This window comes from Buteo buteo, chromosome 16 (assembly GCF_964188355.1).
Source record: "Buteo buteo chromosome 16, bButBut1.hap1.1, whole genome shotgun sequence".
Classification (NCBI taxonomy): Eukaryota; Metazoa; Chordata; class Aves; order Accipitriformes; family Accipitridae; genus Buteo; species Buteo buteo.
Window position 1 is genome coordinate 31366112 of NC_134186.1, and position 20520 is coordinate 31386631.

General features: G+C 71.7%; 4 protein-coding genes across 10 annotated transcripts; 2 read left to right on the forward strand and 2 right to left on the reverse strand.

The window, feature by feature from the left end:
• The first annotated feature begins 617 nt into the window (after nt 1-617).
• Nucleotides 618-4482, forward strand: P2RX3 (purinergic receptor P2X 3). Of its 2 annotated transcripts, XM_075047174.1 has the most exons (12): nt 618-992; nt 1635-1770; nt 1872-1943; nt 2038-2104; nt 2188-2281; nt 2366-2443; nt 2541-2682; nt 3202-3338; nt 3427-3520; nt 3612-3677; nt 3952-4029; nt 4223-4482. In XM_075047174.1, the coding sequence occupies exons 1-12, from the start codon at nt 853-855 to the stop codon at nt 4343-4345; spliced, it is 1227 nt and encodes a 408-aa protein (XP_074903275.1). In that variant the 5' UTR covers nt 618-852; the 3' UTR covers nt 4346-4482. The 2 variants fall into 2 exon arrangements, with proteins under 2 accessions (XP_074903275.1, XP_074903277.1); XM_075047176.1 differs by lacking the exon at nt 3952-4029.
• Nucleotides 4483-5757: 1275 nt separating this feature from the next.
• On the reverse strand, nt 5758-7874 carry PRG2 (proteoglycan 2, pro eosinophil major basic protein). The gene is made up of 6 exons (XM_075047177.1): nt 7780-7874; nt 7348-7442; nt 7078-7244; nt 6852-6986; nt 6222-6333; nt 5758-5956 (listed from the first exon to the last, which is right to left on the reverse strand). The coding sequence occupies exons 2-6, from the start codon at nt 7406-7408 to the stop codon at nt 5898-5900; spliced, it is 534 nt and encodes a 177-aa protein (XP_074903278.1). The 5' UTR covers nt 7409-7442; nt 7780-7874; the 3' UTR covers nt 5758-5897.
• Nucleotides 7875-8141: 267 nt separating this feature from the next.
• On the forward strand, nt 8142-11617 carry LOC142040604 (uncharacterized). Its single transcript, XM_075048688.1, has 5 exons — nt 8142-8152; nt 8910-9029; nt 9746-10157; nt 10796-10907; nt 11419-11617. The coding sequence occupies exons 1-5, from the start codon at nt 8142-8144 to the stop codon at nt 11475-11477; spliced, it is 714 nt and encodes a 237-aa protein (XP_074904789.1). The 3' UTR covers nt 11478-11617.
• Nucleotides 11618-11710: 93 nt separating this feature from the next.
• SLC43A3 (solute carrier family 43 member 3) lies at nt 11711-20207 on the reverse strand. Of its 6 annotated transcripts, none has more exons than XM_075048601.1 (14): nt 20052-20192; nt 18584-18660; nt 17136-17354; nt 16465-16594; nt 15834-15880; nt 15668-15744; nt 15476-15568; nt 15050-15189; nt 14177-14292; nt 13435-13596; nt 13223-13336; nt 12896-13082; nt 12259-12382; nt 11711-12008 (listed from the first exon to the last, which is right to left on the reverse strand). In XM_075048601.1, exons 3-14 carry the CDS (start codon nt 17323-17325, stop codon nt 11853-11855), a joined length of 1536 nt encoding a protein of 511 aa, XP_074904702.1. In that variant the 5' UTR covers nt 17326-17354; nt 18584-18660; nt 20052-20192; the 3' UTR covers nt 11711-11852. The 6 variants fall into 6 exon arrangements, with proteins under 6 accessions (XP_074904702.1, XP_074904701.1, XP_074904700.1 ...); XM_075048600.1 differs by lacking the exon at nt 20052-20192 and adding an exon at nt 17720-17766 and having other exon boundaries at nt 18584-18822; XM_075048599.1 differs by lacking the exon at nt 18584-18660 and having other exon boundaries at nt 20052-20207.
• Between the last annotated feature and the right edge of the window lie 313 nt (nt 20208-20520).

The window sequence follows — 20520 nt, forward strand, 5'->3', positions numbered from 1 at the left end:
AGGCCTCACCTGCCGCGCTGCCTCGCCGGGCACCATAGAGCGGCGGGAGGTCTCCCCGCCGGCCTCCCCGCGCCGCGACCCCCATTGGTCAGCGCTGGGTGATCCCCGTGACGTCACCGCGACGGCCGGGGGGGGCACCCCCCCCAAAACCGGGGCACCCCCAAAATGGGGACACCCAGAGAGTGGGAGCACCCCAAATGGGAGGCCCCCGCGGTGTGTGGGGGGCACCCCCAAAGCCGGGGGCCCGCACAGACGAGGCACCCCCCACATGAGAGGGGACTCCCCCCCCAAACCAGGCCCCCCCCAAACGCGGGGGCCCCCCCGTGCGCCCCAACGAGGGGCTGCCCCCGGCCCCGCCCCTGCGTCGGGGAGCCCCAAAGGGGGGGGGCATCGCAGGGGACCTCCGGACCGGGGAGAGACCCCCGGACCGGGGGGGGGGACACACACGACACCCTGTCCCAGCCCGTCCCCAGCTGCCCCCTCCCTCCCCCTGCACCCCTCCGCCCCCCTCCATCCCCCCCCCCCGGGCTGAGCCTCCGCCCCCCGCCCTGCCCCCGCCCGCCTCCCGCCCTGCCTGGACCCCTGCCTGCTCCTGCCCGCCCTGCCCACCCCAGCCTTTGCTGCCGGTACCCCTGCCCGCTCCTGCCCTGCCCGCATCGCCCCTCGCTGCCGGTACCCCTGCCCGCTCCTGCCCTGTCCTGCCCTGCCGGCATCGCCCCTCGCTGCCGGTACCCCTGCCCGCTCCCGCCCTGCCCGCATCGCCCCTCGCTGCCGGTACCCCTGCCCGCTCCCGCCCTGCCCGCATCGCCCCTCGCTGCCGGTACCCCTGCCTGCTCCTGCCCTGCCCTGCCCATGCCCCTCCCGCGCCCCGGCACCCGCTGGGTGACCGACTTCTTCTCCTACGAGACCACCAAGTCGGTGGTGGTGAAGAGCTGGGTGGTGGGGGCCGTCAACCGCGGCGTGCAGCTCCTCATCCTCGCTTACTTCATCGGGTGAGACCCCCCCCCGCCCCTGGACCCCCCCTCCCCGCCGTCACGCCGCCTCGCCCAGGACATCCCTTGGCGGGGACGAGCGAGTGTCAGCCGGCTGACGGGGGGCTGCTGCTGGTGGCACCCGGGGGGTGACGAGGGGGATGGGGGGGTGACGGCCAGGGGACAGGCTGGGCGGTGGTGCGGGGAGGAGGGGGTGGCTGGGGCAGGAGCGGCGGGTGACAGCCGGGCGATGGGGCAGAGGAGGGACAGGCGAGAGGGTGACAAGGGTGTCCGTGCCGGGAACGTCGGGCACGCCCGGCACGGGTGACACGGTGGGGACAGCCGGGAGAGCGTGTCGGTGCGGGTGACGGGAGGGGGACACCATCAGTGAGGGTGACAAAGAGGGGCGGGAGCAGCAGCAAGGCCACAGCGGGTGACGGAGGGGGTGTCTGACCCCGGGTGCTCCCGGGGGGGTGACAGCAGCCGCCGGCAGGGCACGGGCAGGTGACAGGCGCCTGTCGGAGGCCCGGCAGCCGCTCGGCTGGCAGCCCCGGTTTCCCCGGGGCTCCGGCAGCTCTGGGTGGGCTGGGGGTGACGGCGGGGCGCAGGCAGGCCCCAGGGGGTGGCTGTCCCCACCGTCACCCCCTGCGGCTGTTGTCCCAGCTGGGTCTTCCTCCACGAGAAAGCCTACCAGGTGCGGGACACCGTCATCGAGTCCTCGGTGGTGACCAAGGTCAAGGGCATCGGGCGCTATGCCGGCCGGGTGCTGGATACGGCCGACTACGTCACCCCCCACCAGGTGAGGGGGCGCCGGGCCCCTCCCCTGCCTCGGTTTTCCCTCTCGATGGAGCAGAGGGCTGTCAGGGTGACGGGCAGGGCGACGGTGACATCCCCCCCCAGGGCACCTCGGTGTTCGTGGTGGTCACCAAGCAGATCCTGACGGAGAACCAGGCACAGGGCGTCTGCCCGGAGGTACGGACGGGGCTGGGGGGCAGCGGGCGGGGGGGGACATCGGGGTGTGTGTCCCCCTGCAACCCCGCCCAGGCTCACCAACCCACCCCCCCAGAGCGAAGTCGAGTACCGCTGCACGGCCGACCGCGACTGCCGGGGGAAGAGCCCCACCACGGGCAGCGGTGAGGGGGACCCCCGCCCCGGGGGTGGGGGGCTGGGGAGGCTGAGGCCTGCCCGCTCGCCACACTGATGGGGGCTCCGGCAGGGGTGCTGACGGGGCGCTGCGTCCCCTACAACGGGACCCTGCGCACCTGCGAGATCCAGGGCTGGTGCCCGCCGGAGGTGGACACCATCGATGTGTGAGTGTGACCGGAGGGGGGGCATGGGGGGGGGCAGGGGTCTATGCCCCCACACCCCAGGAATACCCCCTTCTCCCCCCCCAGACCCATCATGCTGGAGGCCGAAAACTTCACCCTCTTCATCAAGAACAGCATCCGCTTCCCGCTCTTCGGCTTTGAGAAGTGAGCGGCACCGGGGCCGCGGGGACAGGCGGTGGGGCCGCGTCCCCCCCCCAGCCCGGCTGGCTGATGGCCGTGTCCCCCCCCCGTGTCCCCCTAGGGCCAACCTGCCGCCCCCCGGCAGCAGGGGGGAGCTGGGGCGCTGCCGGTTCCACCCCGAGCAGCAGCCCCTCTGCCCCATCCTGCGGCTGGGGGACGTGGTGCGCCTCGCCGGGCAGGACTTCCCCACGCTGGCCGCCACCGTGAGCCGTGGGGCACGGGGACAGAGGGGGTGGGGTGTGGGGTGGGGACGTGGGGGTGTGGGGTGTTGGGACAGGGGGACGTGGGATGTGGGGATGTGGGGACATGGGGACATGAGACAGGGGACGTAGGGACGTGGGACACGGGGGCAGAGACATGGGACGTGGGGATGTGAGACGTGGGGACATGGGCATGTGGGACATGAGGGTGCAGGATGTGGGGACACGGGGACATGGGGCGTGGGGACGTGGAGATGTGGGGACGCAGGGGTGGGGATGTGGGCACGTGGGGTTTGGGATGTGGGGACGTGGGACGTACAGGTATGGGGACGTGGGACAGGGGGTGTGGGGACACAGGGATGTGGGGCTGCAGGGATGTGGGATGCAGGCATGGGGATGTGGGGACGCCGGTATGTGGGACATGGGGACACGGGGATGTGGGATGCAGGGCGTGGGGACGTGGGGACGCGGGGACGCGGGTCCGGGGCCACAGCTCGCGGCTGACCCTGAGGGCCGGGGCAGGGGGGGGTGCTGGGCATCAAGATCGGGTGGGTGTGCGACCTGGACCGTGCCTGGGAGCGCTGCCTGCCCCGCTACTCCTTCACCCGCCTGGACGGCCTTGCCCGACCCCCCGCCCCGGCCCCCGGCTACAACTTCAGGTACGGCACACGCCACCGCATGGGGACACGCGTGTCACGTGTGTGTGCGCAGCCTGGCACGGCCCCTGTCCCCCGCGTCCCCGCGCAGGCACGCCAGGTACTACCGCTGGCCGGACGGCACCGAGCGCCGCACCCTCACCAAGGCCTTCGGCATCCGCTTCGACGTCCTGGTGTACGGCAATGTATGTGCAGCGCTCGGGGCCTCCCCGGGGACCCTATGGGGGCCATGGGGAGTGGGGACCCCCCCACCAACGGGGGTCTCTGCACCCCCAGGCTGGGAAGTTTGGCATTGTCCCCACCCTCATCAACACGGTGGCTGCTTTCACCTCCATCGGCGTGGTGAGTTGTGGCCGTTCTCAGACCCTGTGTGACAGCATCTCCCTGGGGGTGGGGGGCTTGGGAGAGGCCCTGTGCGCCCCACAGATGTGGGGCAGGGAGGGCAGTGATACCCCATAGCGATTGCGATGGGGATGGAGGAAAACCTTATAGCCGTGGGGCATGGGGACACGGCAAAGCCCCAGGGTGATGGCAGCCTGGCTCCATGGTGGGCTGTGGGGTGTCAGAGGGTGCCCCATAACGTGGGACACCCCCACCCCAACGCTGCCGCCCCCAGGGCACAGTGCTGTGCGATATCATCCTGCTCAACTTCCTGAAGGGAGCCGAGCACTACAAGGCCCGCAAGTTCGAGGAGGTCAGCCGTGGGGCTGGGGCCGCCGTGGGGCTGGGGCCAGAGCGGGGTCACCTCGGGGTGGGGGCTGCATCAAGCCACACTGGAAGATGTGTGGGGCTGGCCCGGGGGGACCTGCAGGCAGTGCCCCTGAGCCCCCCCGGCTGCCCTGGCTATGGGGCAGCAACTAACCCGGCGCCCATCCCCTGCCCCACAGGTGCCAGAGGCTGGCATGCCCGCGCCCCCCACCAGCCCCACGGCGTGTCCCCCCGGGGCGCTGGGGGGCTGCAGCCGAGACAAGCAGTCCACCGACTCGGGCACCTTCTCCCTCGGCCTCTAGCTCTGGGCGCCATGGGGCAGCCCCCCACCTGCCCCCCACTGTGGGGCAGCCCCCTGCCTGCACCCAGCCGGGGGGCCCCCGCACCCTCCCCGCCCCAGCCCCCCCAATGGCTGGCACCCCCTTTCCCACACTGGCAGTGGGACAGGGCACAGGGGGCATATGGGGCAGTGGGTGACGCTGGTGGCCGTGGGGCAGGGGGGGCCATGGGGACGACATCGGGGCCGCAGTGGTGGCAGCAGGAGCACAGGGCATGGGGCACAGGGGGGCACTGGGGATGGCGGCGGGAGAGTGGGGGCACAGGGTGGCTGAGGGGGGAGGATGGGGGTGAGGAACATAGGGTGTCCCCGGGGGTGGCAGAGGGACATGGGGGATGTGGAGGGGGTGGCACGGGGGATGTGGGGAGAATGGGGTGGCCCCAGAGGTGGCAGAGGGGCACAGGGCTCCAGGGATGTCCCACAAGGGCTGCCCAGGTGGACACCAGGGCTGGGGTGCCTGGGGAGTGGGGACGGGGGACACAGCCCTCTGGGTGCCGCTCTGCTGACCCCCCGTGACCCCCAGTGCGTGTGTGCCCAGTGTCACCGCAGGAACCTGGCCCCCGTCCGCAGCCTGCTCATCTGCACCGGGGCCAGCACCCGCAGCTGGGTGAGGGGCTCGCCGGGACCCCCGCCGGGATCCTCCTGCCCACCCTGTCCCCAATGCCCACCCTGGGTGCCCCAGCCCCGTCCCCAGGGTGCCCCAGCCCCATTGTGCCCCCCTGACCCAGGTCCCCAGTGTTCCCCTTACCAGGTGCCACCTGGCTGGGGGGGTCCCACCCCATTTCCCCTGGGTCCCCGCAGCTCCCACACTTCCAGCAAGGGGGGGGGCTGGGGTGGGCACCAGGGCAGTAGGTGCTGTTGGGTGCCAGGGGTGACACCCCCCACCCCCCCCAAGATGGGTGCTGGGGACATGTGGGCTGCTGGGGCCTCTGCGACCCCCCCAAGACCTCCCTGCTCCCAGCCGGCCCCACGGTGGGGGGGCTGCACCCGCCACCCCAATAAACCTTTGGCTTGCAGCACCCATCCACCTCCAGCCTGTGCGAGGGGCGGGGTGAGGGGCGGTTACGGGGGGGTCTGATGGGAAGGGTTGGGGTGCAGGGGCAGAGTAAGGGGAGGACAGGGTGACACCACCGATTTGGGGGTGGCCATGGGATCTGCTGTCAGGGTGCCACCACAGCCCCCGGGGAGGGACCCCTGTGCCCCCCCATTGCCCATGCAGGGGCTGTGCAGGGTACAAGGGACACCCCTGTCCCCAAACCTCCCCCCCACTGTGTACCCCAGGGTGCTTCCCACTGCCCCTGTTACAGCCCCAGCACCCATGCTGGGGCCCCCCAGGACCCTCCACCCACCTGCCCAGGGCCCAAACACAGAGATGGGTGCTGAAAGCTGATACTTTATTGAGATCCAGGGTGGGGGTGCAGCCCCCCCCACCGTGGGGCCAGTGCGGGGGGACAGCAGCAGGGGGGTGCCTGGGGGGACCACAGGGCTGGGGGGCACCGTTGGGGGGGCTGAGCCCCTCAGTACTCGCAGATGAAGGGCAGCCTCACCTGGCAGCCCACGCTTCTCCAGCGCCCATCTGGGGGGGGAAGAGGGGGGGGTCAGCCCTGGCATCCAACAGCACCCACTGCCCCAGGGACCAGACCCAAACCCCCAGGGACCCAACCCTAAACCCCCCTGGTGCCAGCTCCCCCAAACTACCCTATACCAGCCACCAGCCCCCCCCCCGCGGGGCACCACCTCCCCACCCCGAGGCTTCCCCAGCATCCTCTGCACCCACCCACAGGCAGAGGCTCCCAGCACAGCCCCCCCAAGGCCCTGGGTGCCCCCCCCGCCCCACTGACTGTTGGTGCAGAGGGAGGTGCAGTAGAGGTGGGAGCGCAGTGGGTAGCCCTGCAGCCAGTACGAGTAGTTCCAGCGGCTCTGGTCAGTCCACCAGCAGCGCACGTTCCTGCCCTGCAGAGAGGGGGTCAAGGGCATGGGGACACTCCCCGGCACCGGGCATGGGGGGCCTGGGGGACAACGGGGTAGGGGACGGGCTAGGAGCACCCGGGGGGGGCACGGGGGACAGGGCTGGGGCACCCAAAGTTGGGCACCAGGGACAGGGGAACAGGGCTGGGGCACCCAGGGTGGGCACTGGGGACAGGCAACAGAGCTGGGGCACCCAGGGTGGGCATGGGGGACAGGGGGACAGGGCTGGGGCACCAAAGTTGGGCACTGGGGACAGGGGGATGGGGCTAGGGCACCCAGGGTGGGCATTGGGGACAGGGGCACAGGGCTGGGACACCCAGGGTGGGCACGGGGGACAGGGGCACAGGGCTGGGACACCCAAAGTTGGGCACCGGGGACAGGGGGACAGGGCTGGGGCACCAAAGGTGGGCATTGGGGACAGGGGGACGGGGCTGGTGCACCCAGGGTGGGCATTGGGGACAGGGGCACAGGGTGGGGCGGTGGGTGCGGGGGGGGTGCCTTACCACGGGCTGGGTGATGGCCCCAATCCAGACCTGCCCGCGGTTGGTGCTGAGCCGTGCCTGGCGCTGCAGGAGGCTGTTGCGGCTGTAGCTGTGGATGGAGGCCAGGCGCCCGCGGTAGCACCGGGCACAGATGTGCTGCGGAGAGGGACGCGCACCGGTTACGGGGACGCCCGGGTGGCACGCGGTGTCCCATGACCCCAAACCCCCCCGCCCATCCTCTGCCCACCTGGGCGTTGTGGAAGTTCTGGCAACGGGTGATGATGACGTAGCGGAAGGTGCTGGCGCCCAGCGGGTTGGCGACGCTGAACGCCCGCGTCTCGCTCTGCAGCGGGCACCGGGCGTCCTCCTCCGGCACCTCCAACGCCGCCTCGTCCACCTCGGGGCTGTCAGGGGCTGGGGGCACCGGCGGGCGTCACCCCGGGGCACACCGGGTGCGGGGGACCCCACGGTGTCCCCACGGTGTCCCCGCGGGGTGGGCAGCGTGGCAGGCACTCACCGGGATGGCTGGCGGAGGCCGTGCCCAGCAGGGCCAGGACGAGGAGCAGGCAGGGCTGCATGGCGGGGCTGGGGACACCGGCACCCTCGGGCGCTCTCGGGAGATGCCGTGTCCCCGGTCACCCTCTGCCACCCCTGGGGCCGTCCCCACAGCCCCTAGCCCCCCCCGTACCCCCCATGTCCCTGGCTCCCCACTGCCATCCCCAGGCCACCCTGTCCCCCGGGGAACCCTGTGCCACCCTGTCCCCCGGGCACCCTGTGCCCCCCTGTGCCACCCTGTCCCCCGGGCACCCTGTGCCCCCCTGTGCCCCCCTCCATGCCCCCCTGGCACCCCAGAGCCGCCCGTTCCAGCTCCAGGGACACCCACCCTGGTCCCCAGCCCCGGCAGCTGGAGACTGAGCCCACCCCGCTGTCCCCGTCCCCCGCTCCTCACCTGGGACTTGGGGGTCTCTGTCCTCTGCAGGCTGGGTGCCTCTGCCCGCTGTCACCCTTATACGGGTGGTGGGGCCACACGTCCCCACCGCAGCCTTACGCCACCCCGGCCTGGCCCCCGCCCCCCAAACTGCTGGGGACGGCGGGGGGAGGCCCCGGGGGGGGACCCTGCCTGCACCCTGCCTGGTCCTGCCTGGCATGCGGGGCACCCATCGGGCACCTGGGGAACGGGGACAGGGGTCTGCGGGGTGGGGGGCGCACGGCACAAGGGTGGGGGCTGCTGGGGGAGTTGCATGGGGCAGAAGCGGGGGGGGGGTGCTGCGGGGGTGTGGGGTGCACAGGGCACGGGGGTGGGTGCCGTGGATGTTTGGCGGGTACAGGGCACCTGGGGTGGGGGCTGCAGGGCTGTGGGGTGCACGGGGTGGGGGCTGCTCGAGTTTGAGGGGTGCAGGGCCCAGGGGTGGGGTCTGTAGGGGTGGGCGCGTGGTGCGCAGCGAGTCCCGCGGGTGGGGGGGTGCTGAGGGGGTGCTGGGGGGGTTGGGGTGCTGATACCATCTCCCGCCGGGCAGCGCTTGCCCAAGGGCCATTTCCTCCCCAACGGCCGTGGCCCCCAGAGTCCGGCCTGGCCGTTGGCCCGCAGCCCTCCCGGCGTGCCCCCCCCCGGGTTGCCCCTGCCCTCTGGCCCCATGGGGCTCGTGACTCAGCACCCCACAGCCCTTCCCCTGGGCCCCCTGTACCCCGCAGCCCCCATCCCCATGCCCTGTGCACCCCCCACCCCAGCAGCCCCCTCCCCCGTGTGCCCCCCACCGCAGCAACTCCCACCCTGTGCCCCATGCACCCCAAACCCCTGCACCCCCTGCACCCTGTGCACCCCCCACCCCAGCAGCCCCCTCCCCCGTGCACCCTCCACCCCAGCAACTCCCACCCTGTGCCCCGTGCCCCCCACCCCCCCTCATCCCTGGGCCCCATGCCCCCTAAACACCTGCACCCCCCATGCCCGTACCCCCTGCACCCCACGCCTGTGCACCCCCCCACCCCGGCAGCCCCCTCCCCTGGACCAAATGCGCCCTGCGCACCGGCCAGGCAGGGTGCAGGCAGGGCCCCCCAGGGTGCCCCCCCACTCCTGCCCAGAGGTTGGCGGGTGGGGGCCACAGTGGGGCTGAGGCTGGTGTGGCGCAAGGCTGTGGCTGGGGACGTGTGGCCCCCTCACCGCTATAAGAGTGACCGTGGGCAGACCCCCCCAACTCCCAGGTGAGGAGCGGGGACAGGGACGGGGACAGCGGGGTGGGCTGTCCCCAGCTGCTGGGGCTGGGGACCAGGCTGGGTGTCCCTGAGGCTGGAATGGGTGGCTTTGGTGTGCTGGGGGGACGTGGGAGGGGACAGAGTAGCCCGGGGATGGCAGTGGGGAACCAGGGACATGGGGGGCACAGGGGGGTTAGGGGCTGCGGGGTGTGGGGGCTGCGCCAGGGGCAGAGAGGCTGGGGCACACAGTGGCACTGGGGATGGCAGAGGGACAGTGGGGACACGGGGGGGGCAGAGGGGCAGGATGGGGTTGAGAAACCCAGTGTGGCACCGGGGTGGCAGAGGGACAAGGGGGACTTGGAGGCGCACGAGAGTGCCAGGGCCACGGGGATGGCACCGGGGGGGCAGAGCGACACTGGGGCATGGGGGGGGGTGGCACAGGGGATGTGGGGAGAATGAGCTGACGCTGGGGGCGACAGAAGGGCACAAGGCATGTGGAGGTGGCCCCAGGGGTGGCAGAGGGTGACCGGGGACACGGCATCTCCCAAGGGTGCCCGAGGGTGCCGGCGTCCCCAGCCCCGCCATGCAGCCCTGCCCGCTCCTCGTCCTGGCCCTGCTGGGCACGGCCTCCGCCAGCCATCCCGGTGAGTGCCTGCCACGCTGCCCACCCCGCGGGGACACCCCCTGCTCCCCCGAGTCCCCTGGACACCCCGGGCACCCGGCAGAAGTGCCGTGCCCACCACGCCGGCCGGTGCCCTGTGCGCCAGGGCTCGTGGTGGGTGGCAGAGGGACTCTCCCGGTGCCAGCCCTCACCCTCTCCCCCGCGCCAGCCCCCCACCACTCCCAGGGGGTCCCCGGCACGGCCAAGGAGGGCCACCAGTTTCACTACAAGGTGGTGACCACAGCCCACACCTACGCTGGCGCCCAGGTGAGGGGGGACGTGGGGTGCCGGCGGGTGCCCGGTGGGTGCCGCAGGGTGCTGAGCCATGCCCTGTCCCGCAGTGGCACTGCCGGGAGGTGCTGCGGGGGCAGCTGGCCTCAGTGCACAGCGCCGCACGCAACCAGCAGCTGCTGAACCTGGCGCGCACCTACACCCGCCACCGCAAGCTCTGGATCGGGGCCGTCACCGGCCGCTGGGTGAGGGGGGTCCAGCCCCCGCCCGGGGTGTTGGGAGTGGGGCTGGGGCTCGGTGTGGGTGCTGGGGCTGGGAATGGGGCTGGGGCTGAGCGTGGGCTGCTGGGGCTGGGTGCGGGAGCCGGGGGCTGGTTACGGGGTGCTGGGGCTGGGTATGGGGTGCAGGAGCCGGGGGCTGGTTACGGGGTGCTGGGGCTGGGTATGGGGTGCAGGAGCCGGGGGCTGGTTACGGGGTGCTGGGGCTGGGTATGGGGTGCAGGAGCCGGGGGCTGGTTACGGGGTGCTGGGGCTGGGTATGGGGTGCAGGAGCTGGGGGCTGGTTACGGGGTGCTGGGGCTGGGTATGGGGTGCAGGAGCTGGGGGCTGGTTACGGGGTGCTGGGGCTGGGTATGGGGTGCAGGAGCTGGGGGCTGGTTACGGGGTGCTGGGGCTGGTATTAGGACTGGCTAAGAAGTGCTGCAGCTGGGTGCTGGAGCTGGTGAGGGGAATGGGTGTCAGGGCTGGGGCTGGAGCTGGGTATGCAGCGCTGGGGCTGGAGTGCTGGGGCTGGGTATGGGTGCTGGAGCTGGTTTTTGGGGGTGAGGGGCTGTGTATGGGGTGCTGTGTGCCAGACGCTGGGTGCTGAGGAGGTTCTGCGGCAGGGGGGGAAGTGGGGGTCACATTGGGAGGACGGCAGCCCCTGGAACTACGCCAACTGGGCGCCCACCTACCCCCACCGCCTCTTCACCACCTGCACCACTCTCAGCGCCCGCGGTGAGGGCACCCGCACCCCCCACCCACTGTGCCAGGGCACCTGGGCACTGGGTGGGGAGCACAGCGCTATTGGGGGCAATGGGAAGGGGATGCTGGGAGGAGGCACAGGCCACTGGTGGCAATAGGAGGGGGCAGTGGGAGGGGGCACAGGACTACTGGGGGCTCTGGGAAGGGCACTGGGCTACTGGGGGCACGGGCCACTGGTGGCAGTGGGAGGGGGCGGTGGGAGGGGGGCACAGGACTACTGGGGGCACTGGGAAGGGCACTGGGGGGGGCACAGGCCATTGGTGGCAATGGGAGGGGGCAGTGGGAGGGGGCACAGGACTACTGGGGGCTCTGGGAAGGGCACTGGGCTACTGGGGGCACAGGCCACTGGTGGCAGTGGGAGGGGGCAGTGGGAGGGGGGCACAGGACTACTGGGGGCAACGGGAGAGGGCACTGAGAGGGAGTACAGGGCACTGGGGCGCACTGGGTGCCACCCCATGACACTGACGCTGGTCCCTGTCCCCAGATGGGCTCTGGAGAAGCAGGCTCTGCTCCCAGCTGCGCCCCTTCATCTGCCAGTACTGAGGGCACCCAGGGGTGCTGCCATGGCACCACTAGGGACTGGGTATCCACGGCGGCCCCTATCCCTGACCCAGTAAACCAGAGATGCCCTGAGGCTGTGTGTCCATGTGTGCTGGGGCTCCACGGGGAGGGGTCTGTGCCCCCCAGCCCTGGGAGGCAGGCTGGGTGCCCAACCCCATAGCAGACACTGGAGAAGCTCCAGTGGCTAGGGGCGCTGGGAGGGAGGAGCACAGTGAGCAGAGGGGTCATCAATATTTATTTCCCCCCCTGCAAACACACCCTGTCCCACTGGCACAGCACCACCCCCCCCCAAGTCCAATAGAAAAATGGGGCGCAGCAGGTGCTGGGTGCTGCGCCAGCAGCTCACAGGCATGGGGCTCATTGGGGCATCTCGGCGGGGGTCTCGCTGCCTGGGGGTGCTGTGAGGGGGGTGCCAGCAGCTCCCAGCTCCTTGGCTCGCCGCCGGCACTCGCAGACCACCACCACGGGACTGACGAAGGCCACCAGCACCACGGCGATGAGCCCCAAGTTCATCTGGGGTGGGGGGGGTGTCAGGGCATGGGGCCGGGGGGCTGACGCCACCCAAGGGGGTGCCCCAGGCCAGCCCCACAGCCCCCTCAGGCCCCCTGTGCTAGGTGCAGGACCCCCATTCCCCAAGGAGCAGGACCCCCACCCTACGATGGGCCAGCATCCTGAACCTGCCATAGACCAGGGCCGGGACCCCCATCCCACCATGGGGCAGGACCCCATCCCTCCAGGGGGCAGCCGCGGGGCAGACACTCACGTAGAAGGGGTCCCCGCCGAGCGGCCCGCGCACCAGGGCGACGCAGGGGTACTGCAGCAGGGCCACCAGCGCCGACAGCGCCATAGCCAGCCCGTACAGCTTCCCAAAGTGCTGCGGGGGGAACCTGCCCGGCCACCAATGCGTCACCTCCGCGCCCTGACCCCCCCACCCTGCCACCCTGTCCCCTGACACCATCCCCTGACACCTCTGACCGGTCCCCTGCCACCGCTATGATGACCCTGCCCCATCCCCATCCCCATCCCCTGCCGCCACCCCCCTGGCCCCACCACCCTGTCCCCCGCAACCTGTTCCCTGCCACCCCCACGAGGACCCTGCCCCATCCCCTGCCACCACCCCCCTGGCCCCACCACCCTGTCCCCCACCCTGATCCCCCCCGACCTGTCCCCTGCCACCCCCACGATGACCCTGCCCCATCCCCTGCCACCACCCCCCTGACCCCACCACCCTGACCCCCGCAACCTGTTCCCTGCCACCCCCACGACGACCCTGCCGCCATCCCCTGCCACTGCCGCCCAGTCCCCCGCCACCCTGACCCCACCACCTTGACCCTCGCCACCCCCCCCGACCCCACCGCCCCGTCCCCCGCCACCGCGGCGGCGGTGGCCGCAGGACTCACGCGACGGCCAGGAAGGCGGCGTTGCCCCCGTAGAGGAAGGAGCGGCTGAGCACCTGCAGCACGAAGGTGGCGAACTGGACGGGCAGCACGGGCACCGCCGCGCAGACCGAGAAGAGCACGCACAGCGTCACCGTCACCACCAGCGACAGCACGGACGCCCGCAGGTCAGCCAGCGCCCCGAGGGCTCCTGTGGGCACGGCAGGGTCAGGGCACTGCAGCGGTGGCACCCGGCCACCAGCCCTGCTGAGGGCGCGGGGGGGACGTCGGCAGGACAGACGCTCCCCAGGGACCCGGGGGGCCGGGGGGGGGGGGGCTGGGGCTGGTTACCCTCGGGGCGGGGGTTCTCGCCCCGCTTGTGTCGGTCGAGGATGAGGCCGTTCCATGGGGCGCAGAGCACCCCGCAGAGCTGGGTGAAGGCAAAGGCGTTGGTGTAGGTGCTCACTGTGGGGAGATGGCGTCAGGGCAGGCGGGGGCTAGACCCCACCGGGGTGTGCCCCCCGGCCCTGCCCCCCCGGCCCGTCCCAGCGGCCGTGCCCTACCCAGGTGGGAGTCTCCGCGGGCCAGGTGGTCGAGGAGGGGGTTGAGGGTGCCGATGAAGAGGTAGTGGCGCAGCTGCATGACGGAGAGCCAGGCCACGTGCCAGGCGAAGACCCTCGAGCACACGCAGGCCCCGAAGGACACCCCGGGGGGGTCCCCATCGCCTGCGCCCCAGGGGTCAGGGGCGGGGACACGCCCAGACGCGCCCGCCCCCGGGCCCACCCGCTGGAGGCTCCCCCCACATCCACCTACGTGGCCACACCCCTTCGTCTACATAGCCACGCCCACCCTGCAGCCACACCCATGCATGACCACCCCCGTGCATAGCCACACCCAGCCTGGGCAAACCCCCTTCATCTGCATGGCCACGCCCCACCCTCTGACCACACCCGTGGACAGCCACGCCCACCCTCTGACCACACCCGTGCACAGCCACACCCAGCCTGGGCAACCCCCTTCATCTGCATGGCCACGCCCCACCCTCTGACCACACCCGTGCACAGCCACACCCAGCCTGGGCAACCCCCTTCATCTGCATAGCCACATCCACCCTTTGACCACACCCACGCACAGCCACACCCCCCGCGTGCCACACCCCCTTCGTCTCCATAGCTAGGCCCACAGCTCGCCCTTGCAGCCACACCCACCTCACATACATGCCAGTCACCAACATGACCACGCCCACCCCAGGTGAGCCCCTCCCCTCCCGCGCAGCCCCCCTCCCCCCCCCCCGGCAAGCCCCACCTCTGGCACCTCTGGGGGCGCTGGGCTCCAGGGGGGTCTCCTCGGGGCCAGCCTCCCCCGGCGGGCGCTTCTCCTCGTAGGTGCGGTACGACTGGGACCGCCCCGGGCACCGCAGCCTGCGGCACCACCCACCCCGTCACCCCCCCGCACCTCACCGCCAGCAGGACAGTACCCACCACCCCCCATGGGATGGGACCTGCTACTGCCTGCAGGACAGGACCCACCACCCACGGGATGGGACCCACCATCACCCGCGGGATGGGAACGGCCACCCCCCATGGGACGGGAACCACCACCACCCATGGGATGGGATCCGCCACCACCCACAAGATGAGACCCACCACCACCACCACCCATGGGATGGGAACGGCCACCACCCACAAGATGAGACCCACCACCACCACCACCCACGAGATGGGACCCACCACCACCCATGGGATGGGATCCACCACCACCACCCATGGGATGGGAACGGCCACCCCCCATGGGATGGGATCCACCACCACCCCCCATGGGATGGGAACAGCCACCACCCATGGGATGGGAACAGCCACCACCACCCATGGGATGGGAACGGCCACCACCACCCATGGGATGGGATCCACTACCACCACCCATGGGATGGGAACCGCCACCACCACCCATGGGATGGGAACCGCCACCACCCATGAGATGGGACCCACCACCACCACCCATGAGATGGGACCCACCACCCACCATCCACAGGATGGACACTGCCACCACCCATGGGACAGGCATTGCCACCATCCACAGGACAGCACCGCCACCACCCGTGGGACAGGCACCACCACCGCCACCCCCCCCAGGGGACGGGCACCGCTGCCCCGCGGGGCGCAGGCTGGGCCCCCCTACCCGTAGTCGTAGGCAGGGGGCAGCGGGTAGGGGATGTGGGTGCGGGGCATGAGGAAGAGGGTGCGCAGCAGGTGCCAGGCGCTGCAGGCCGCCATGAAGAGGAACATGGCCCGCAGGGACAGCCCGTGCTCGTACAGCACCTGCGGACGGCGATGGCAACAGGCTGAGCCGCCGGCCCACGCCGGCCACATGCCGCCGCCCCGGGCCACAGCTGCGTCCCCACGCGTGGCCCCAGTGGTGGCTCGACTGTGGCCCCAAGTGTGTCCCTGGCTGTGGCCCCAGCTGTCCCAGCTGTGTCTCCAGCTGTGACCCAAATGTTCCCCACTCTGTCCCCAGCCCTCCCCGCGGTGCCTGAGCCGGGGACAAGCCCCTGGGGGCACCAGCACCGCCCCCCTGGCACCACCACGTCTGCCCCCCGACCCCCACCTTGATGATGAGGAAGACGGCGGACGAGGAGTCGAAGGCTCCGTTGTAGAGGGTGATGATGATGGAGCGGTACTTCCCAAAGAGGTTGCCCACCTGGCGCAGGACACCCCCCCCCGCACCATTAGGAACCCCCCAGCACTGGGCAGGCTGCCCCAGCCCCCGGGTGGGGGTCAGGGTGCTGGGAGGACTCACCTGCATGTTGGTGAGGAGGAGGAGGATGCCACCCACCGACAGCATCGACATGGCTGGGAAGAGCAGCACTGCCAGCTCTGGGGACATGGGGGTCAGCAGGGACAAGGGGGGGTCCCCACCAGGTGCCCCCCCAGCGCTGGAGCACCCAGTGACCACAGGGTCTCACCTGGGGTGGAGAAGGCGACGAGCAGGGTCCCGCCAGTGTAGAGGGAGCTGAGACGTGGGGACAGCGGTGACACATGGGGACGGGACCCTGGGGGGCAGCTGGCACCCCCGCGCCCCGGCGCTACTGTCGCATTGGCACCCAGCACCCCACCACTTCATGGGCACCCCACCACCGCCTGGCACCCCGGGGCCAAGGGACAGGGGGACATGGGGGGCCCCTATGGTTATGGGGGTGCCCTGGGGACATCGGGGACACCTGAGGGTGTTTGGGGGGGGCTGCGGGCAATGGGGGGCCCCTGGGACTGTGGGGGGCATGGGACATGCTGGGGACATTTGGTGGCACTGGGGGACAGCTGCCAGGATGGGCTGTGACCCCCCAGTGCCCCGAAGGCAGCACCCTGGGCTGGCATGGGTGCCCCCCCAGCCGGTATGGGTGCCCCCCCCAGTGCGGGCAGGGCCCTGCCTGCCCCACCCTGCCTGGCTGCCTTGATAACCACCCCACTCTCGATAACATCCCCCAGCCCAGCCTCTGCCACCAGCACCCTAAAAACAAGCCCTCACCCCCCCGGGCACCCATGGGAGCCCCAGCCCTGCCTGCCAGCACTGCCCCCCCCACCCCCATGCCCACTCACATGGCAATGAGGCGGGCAACGGTGGTGCCGAAGCGGTCGAAGATGAAGCCCATGGGGAAGGTCATGAAGTTGTTCATGAAGGAGCCGATGGTGAAGACCAGGGAGAACTGCTCATCCTGCCCGCTGCAGTCTGCGGGGCGGCCGTCAGCGGGGATGCGGGCACAGGGACAGTGGGGACGTGGGGTCCCACAGGGCATCAGGACAGCAGCGACAGTGGGGACACGGGCATGGGGACAGTGGAGACGTGGGCACAGGGATAGCAGGGACATGGGGCACCACAGGGCACCAGGACAGCAGGGGCACGGGGTGCTGCAGGGGACGGGAAAAATAGGGACCTGGGGCACCAGGACTGCGGGGACACAGGGCACCACAGGTCACCAGGACTGTGGGGACATGGGCCACTATAGGTCACCAAGTAGTGGGGACATGGGGCACCACAGGTCGTGGGGACAGTGGGGACCCAGGGACAAGGACAGTGGGAACCTGGGGCACCACAGGGCACCAGGCAATGGGGACATGTGGCACCTCGGGCCACCGGCACCACGTGGGCAGGGGCCAGCAGCACCCCAGGACACAGGCACATGGGGGACACGAGGCAGGACAAAAGCGAGGCCACGCCACCGCAGGGATGTGGCCGGTGGCCAGCAGTGGCCAGGGGACGGGGACCCTACCGGGCAGCAGGGTCCGGTTGGGGCTGGGGGTGGCGGTGGGCTGGCACAGGTCCTTGAAGTAGCCCAGGTCCTTGAGGACGAAGACCAGGGAGGCCCAGCCAAAGATGACGCCGCAGAAGGCCCCACACTCCAGCAGCCCTGAGAGGAGGGTCCCCAGGCGCTTGGCCGCCCCCGCGCCACCCCCCGCCATGGCACCGGCCTGGGGCGTCCCCGCTGCGCCTGTGGGGTGACAAACACCAGGACATCACACCCCGCCTGGCACTCACGTGGTGACAACCCCCTGCGCCCACCCAGCACCCAGAGCGGGGGGCTCGGGGGCATGTGGCTGCACGTGGCCACCCGGGCAAAGGCCACCGTGGTCCCAGCTCTGCCCCTTGTCCCCGTCTGCCGGCGGCTGGCACCGATCCCCTGCGCATGCCAGGGCACAGGCAAGGACCCTGCTTGCAGCTGGTGCGTTGCACACCTGTGCACACGTGCTTACATGCGTGCACGTGTGTTCACACGCATGCGCATGTGTGCGCATGCATGCACACTCGTGCACATGTGCTGGCACCCCTCCTGCGCCCCAGCACACCCTCACCCACCTGCACGAGCCCAGGCTCTCCTGCTGTCGCTGTCACCGTCGCTGCCGCTGCAGCGGAGTTTGGACCCTGGCAAGGGGTGCCTGGGGCAAGCAGTGCACACCCGCACCATGCACACCCGCACCCCACCACCGGCACGGCCCCCCCGCACTAACCTCCTGGGAGCACCAACGGGCCCCTTGGGGCTGCCGGCACCCGATAGCGGCTTGGTTCCCCGCTGCTGCGCCGGGACCCCCCCCCCCCCCGCAGCCTCCTTATCTCCCCACTCCAGCCTGTCCCTGGCACAGCCCCTGGGGACGATGGCGAGCTGCCGGGCGCCCTGGTATGCACGTTGAGGACACTGCCACACACCCCCTGGGGACACTGGCACAGTGGCTGGGAGCCTGGCACACCCCCCCTGAGGACACGGGCACCCCCCTGGGGACCTGGCACAGTCGCTGGGAACCTGGCACGCGCCGCCGGGGGGCCCTAGCACACCCCTTGGGAACCTGGCAGGCTCCCTGGGGACGCTGGCACACTGCCAGGCGGGCTGACACAACCCCCGGGGACAGCGGCACACCCCTGGGGCCCCAGCACACCCCCTGGGGACCCTGACATGTCCCCTGGGGACACTGTCACCCCCTGGAGACCCCACCACTACACTGGAGACACTGTCACTACGCTGCTGGGGGCCTGTCACCCTCCTGGCGAGCTGACGCACCCAGGGACACCCGGGCACCCTGTCACCCCGTCCGTCCCTTCAAGCCCTGACCCACGTGGCCGGGACCCCCTCGGTGTCACCGGCACGACCCACAGCCAGGTGCTGCAGGCACCAAGGCCATGTCCCCTGGCCCGTCACTGCTGCCCACATCCCCCCGTCCCACTCACCTGCAGGCTCTCTGCACCCGCTGCACCAAGCCCCCCGTCAGCGTGTCACCGTGTCACCGTCCCACAGCCGGTCCGCTCTGGCCGGTGTAATGGCCGTTAATGAGGCCTCATTACAGCGGTCGGGCGGCTAAAGATTAACCCGGCACCTCAGCCAGCTGGTGCCGGACCCCGCGGCCCGGGGGGGCTGCGCTATCTTTAGCCACCCCGCGGGGGGGGCAGGGGCCAGGGCACCCACTGGGGGGGGCACCGGGGGGCCGTGGGGAGCCGGGGGCTGTCGCCTTCCCGGCGCTGCCGGTGACACCCCGCTGCCGTGGTGGGCAGCTGCCAGGGACAGCCTGAGACACCCTGTCACGGGTGTCGCTGCCTGGGGCACCCCGAGACACCCGCTGTGGGTGTCATTTGCCACCAAGCCGTACTGTTGTGTCCCAGCCATACCGGTGTGTCCCAGCCATACCGGTGTCCCCAAGCCATACCGGTGTGTCCCAGCCATACCGGCCACCCTAGGCCATATCGGCGTGTCCGAGCCATACTGGTGTCTCCCGGCCAGACTGGAGAGCCACCCCTACTGATGAGCCCCCCCTCAATGGCGAGCCCCCCATACTGGTGAGTCCTCTGCGGGGGAGCAGGAGGGTCCGGGACCCCTGGCACCGGTGACCCCAGCCACGCTGGCCCTGCCGTGTCCCCCCAGCTCACCCCGAGCCCTGACCGGGGGTCAGGGCATGACCCCCCCTGCCCCCGCCCCAGCAACAAGGGACCCCTGAGTCCGGCGGGGCGCGGGGCTGGCTCGGGCCTCGCTCCAGCTCCTCCAGCCTTCCTCATTTCGGTGATGAATGGCGAGGAAGAGCAGTTCTTCGCTGCAGGGACTTCTCCGTCCCCAACAGCGAGCACGTGGCTTCCTGAAGGCTGCCGTGGGGCCGGGCCGCGGGTGCCCCCCCACCCCGCTGCCCTCCCGCGCGGGGTGTCCCCGCCGTGGGCAGCGCCAGCGCCCCACGGAGCAGGGGCAGGGGCAGCGGTGTGGGGCAGGCGGGCAGCGGTGGCAGCCCCGGCCGTGGGGACTTTGCCCGTGCACGTGTGGCGGGGGGACACGTGTGGCGGGGGGGGGCGCACGTGCCCTTGGGGGTGGGCAGCCGTGGGGCACGGCCGTGCCAGCGCCCGGAGCCTGCCCCACGCCACGGGGGGCACCGGGGCACCCCGCGAGGCCCGAGGGTGCTCGGGCGGTGGGGGGGGAGTGTAGGGCACATGGTGGCAGGTAGGCAAGCCGGGATGGGGGGGGGGGGGGGACGGCCTGCCACCCACCCCCACCGCCGCCCCCATCACCCCCCGCTGCGTCCACAGGCCCCCCCCACCCCACGGCCCCCCCCAGCAGGACAGCCCGCTGCCGCCCCCCGGGGGGGGCTGAGACCATCCGGGCCCCTCCGCTCCCGCTCGGCTCCTCCCGCCGCCCCGCGGCATCCCCGGCGCTGCTCACCCGCGGCCCGCGGTCCGGCGTGGCGCGGCGGGGCCGGCGCAGCTGCCCGGCCCGGCTCGGCCCGGTGCTGCCGGTGCTGCCGTTTCTGCCCGCCGGGTCCCGGTGCTACCGATGCTGCCGATGCTGCCCGCCGGGTCCTGGTGCTGCCCGCCCTTTCCCGGCGGCGGGGCGGAGCGGTCCCGCCCCCACCGGGCACGGCGGGAGGGGGGGGCGTGGGAGGCGGCCCCGGTGCGGCGGCCCCGGGGGGGGGGGGCACGCCGTGGGTCTGCCCCGGGAGGGGCTGTCCCGGCTGAGACCCCTCCCCACGGCGTGCCACGGTGCTGCCCACCCCCCCCAGGTGTGCCCCCCCGCCGGAGCCATCCCTGTGCCACCCGTGGGTGTCACGCCTCTGCCACCACCCCCCCCAAGCCCCTTGTGTGTGCCCCCCCTGTCATCCCTCTGGCCCCCCCATGCCACCTCCGGGTGTGCC

Coding starts and splice junctions, on each gene's coding strand:
- P2RX3 (XM_075047174.1), top strand. CDS start 853: ATGCCCCTCCCGCGCCCCGGCACCCGCTGGGTGACCGACTTCTTCTCC. Junction 3,521..3,611: donor ACGTCCTGGTGTACGGCAAT/GTATGTGCAGCG, acceptor CTGCACCCCCAG/GCTGGGAAGTTTGGCATTGT. Junction 4,030..4,222: donor AGGCCCGCAAGTTCGAGGAG/GTCAGCCGTGGG, acceptor CCTGCCCCACAG/GTGCCAGAGGCTGGCATGCC.
- PRG2 (XM_075047177.1), bottom strand. CDS start 7,408: ATGCAGCCCTGCCTGCTCCTCGTCCTGGCCCTGCTGGGCACGGCCTCC. Junction 7,245..7,347: donor GGCCTCCGCCAGCCATCCCG/GTGAGTGCCTGC, acceptor CGGTGCCCCCAG/CCCCTGACAGCCCCGAGGTG. Junction 6,987..7,077: donor AGAACTTCCACAACGCCCAG/GTGGGCAGAGGA, acceptor CCCTCTCCGCAG/CACATCTGTGCCCGGTGCTA.
- LOC142040604 (XM_075048688.1), top strand. Junction 9,030..9,745: donor CAGACCCCCCCAACTCCCAG/GTGAGGAGCGGG, acceptor GGCACCCGGCAG/AAGTGCCGTGCCCACCACGC. Junction 10,158..10,795: donor GGGCCGTCACCGGCCGCTGG/GTGAGGGGGGTC, acceptor GTTCTGCGGCAG/GGGGGGAAGTGGGGGTCACA.
- SLC43A3 (XM_075048597.1), bottom strand. CDS start 17,828: ATGGTGCGGGTGTGCACTGCTTGCCCCAGGCACCCCTTGCCAGGGTCC. Junction 15,745..15,833: donor CGTCGCCTTCTCCACCCCAG/GTGAGACCCTGT, acceptor CCATGTCCCCAG/AGCTGGCAGTGCTGCTCTTC. Junction 14,293..15,049: donor CCCCCTGCCTACGACTACGG/GTAGGGGGGCCC, acceptor GTGGTGCCGCAG/GCTGCGGTGCCCGGGGCGGT.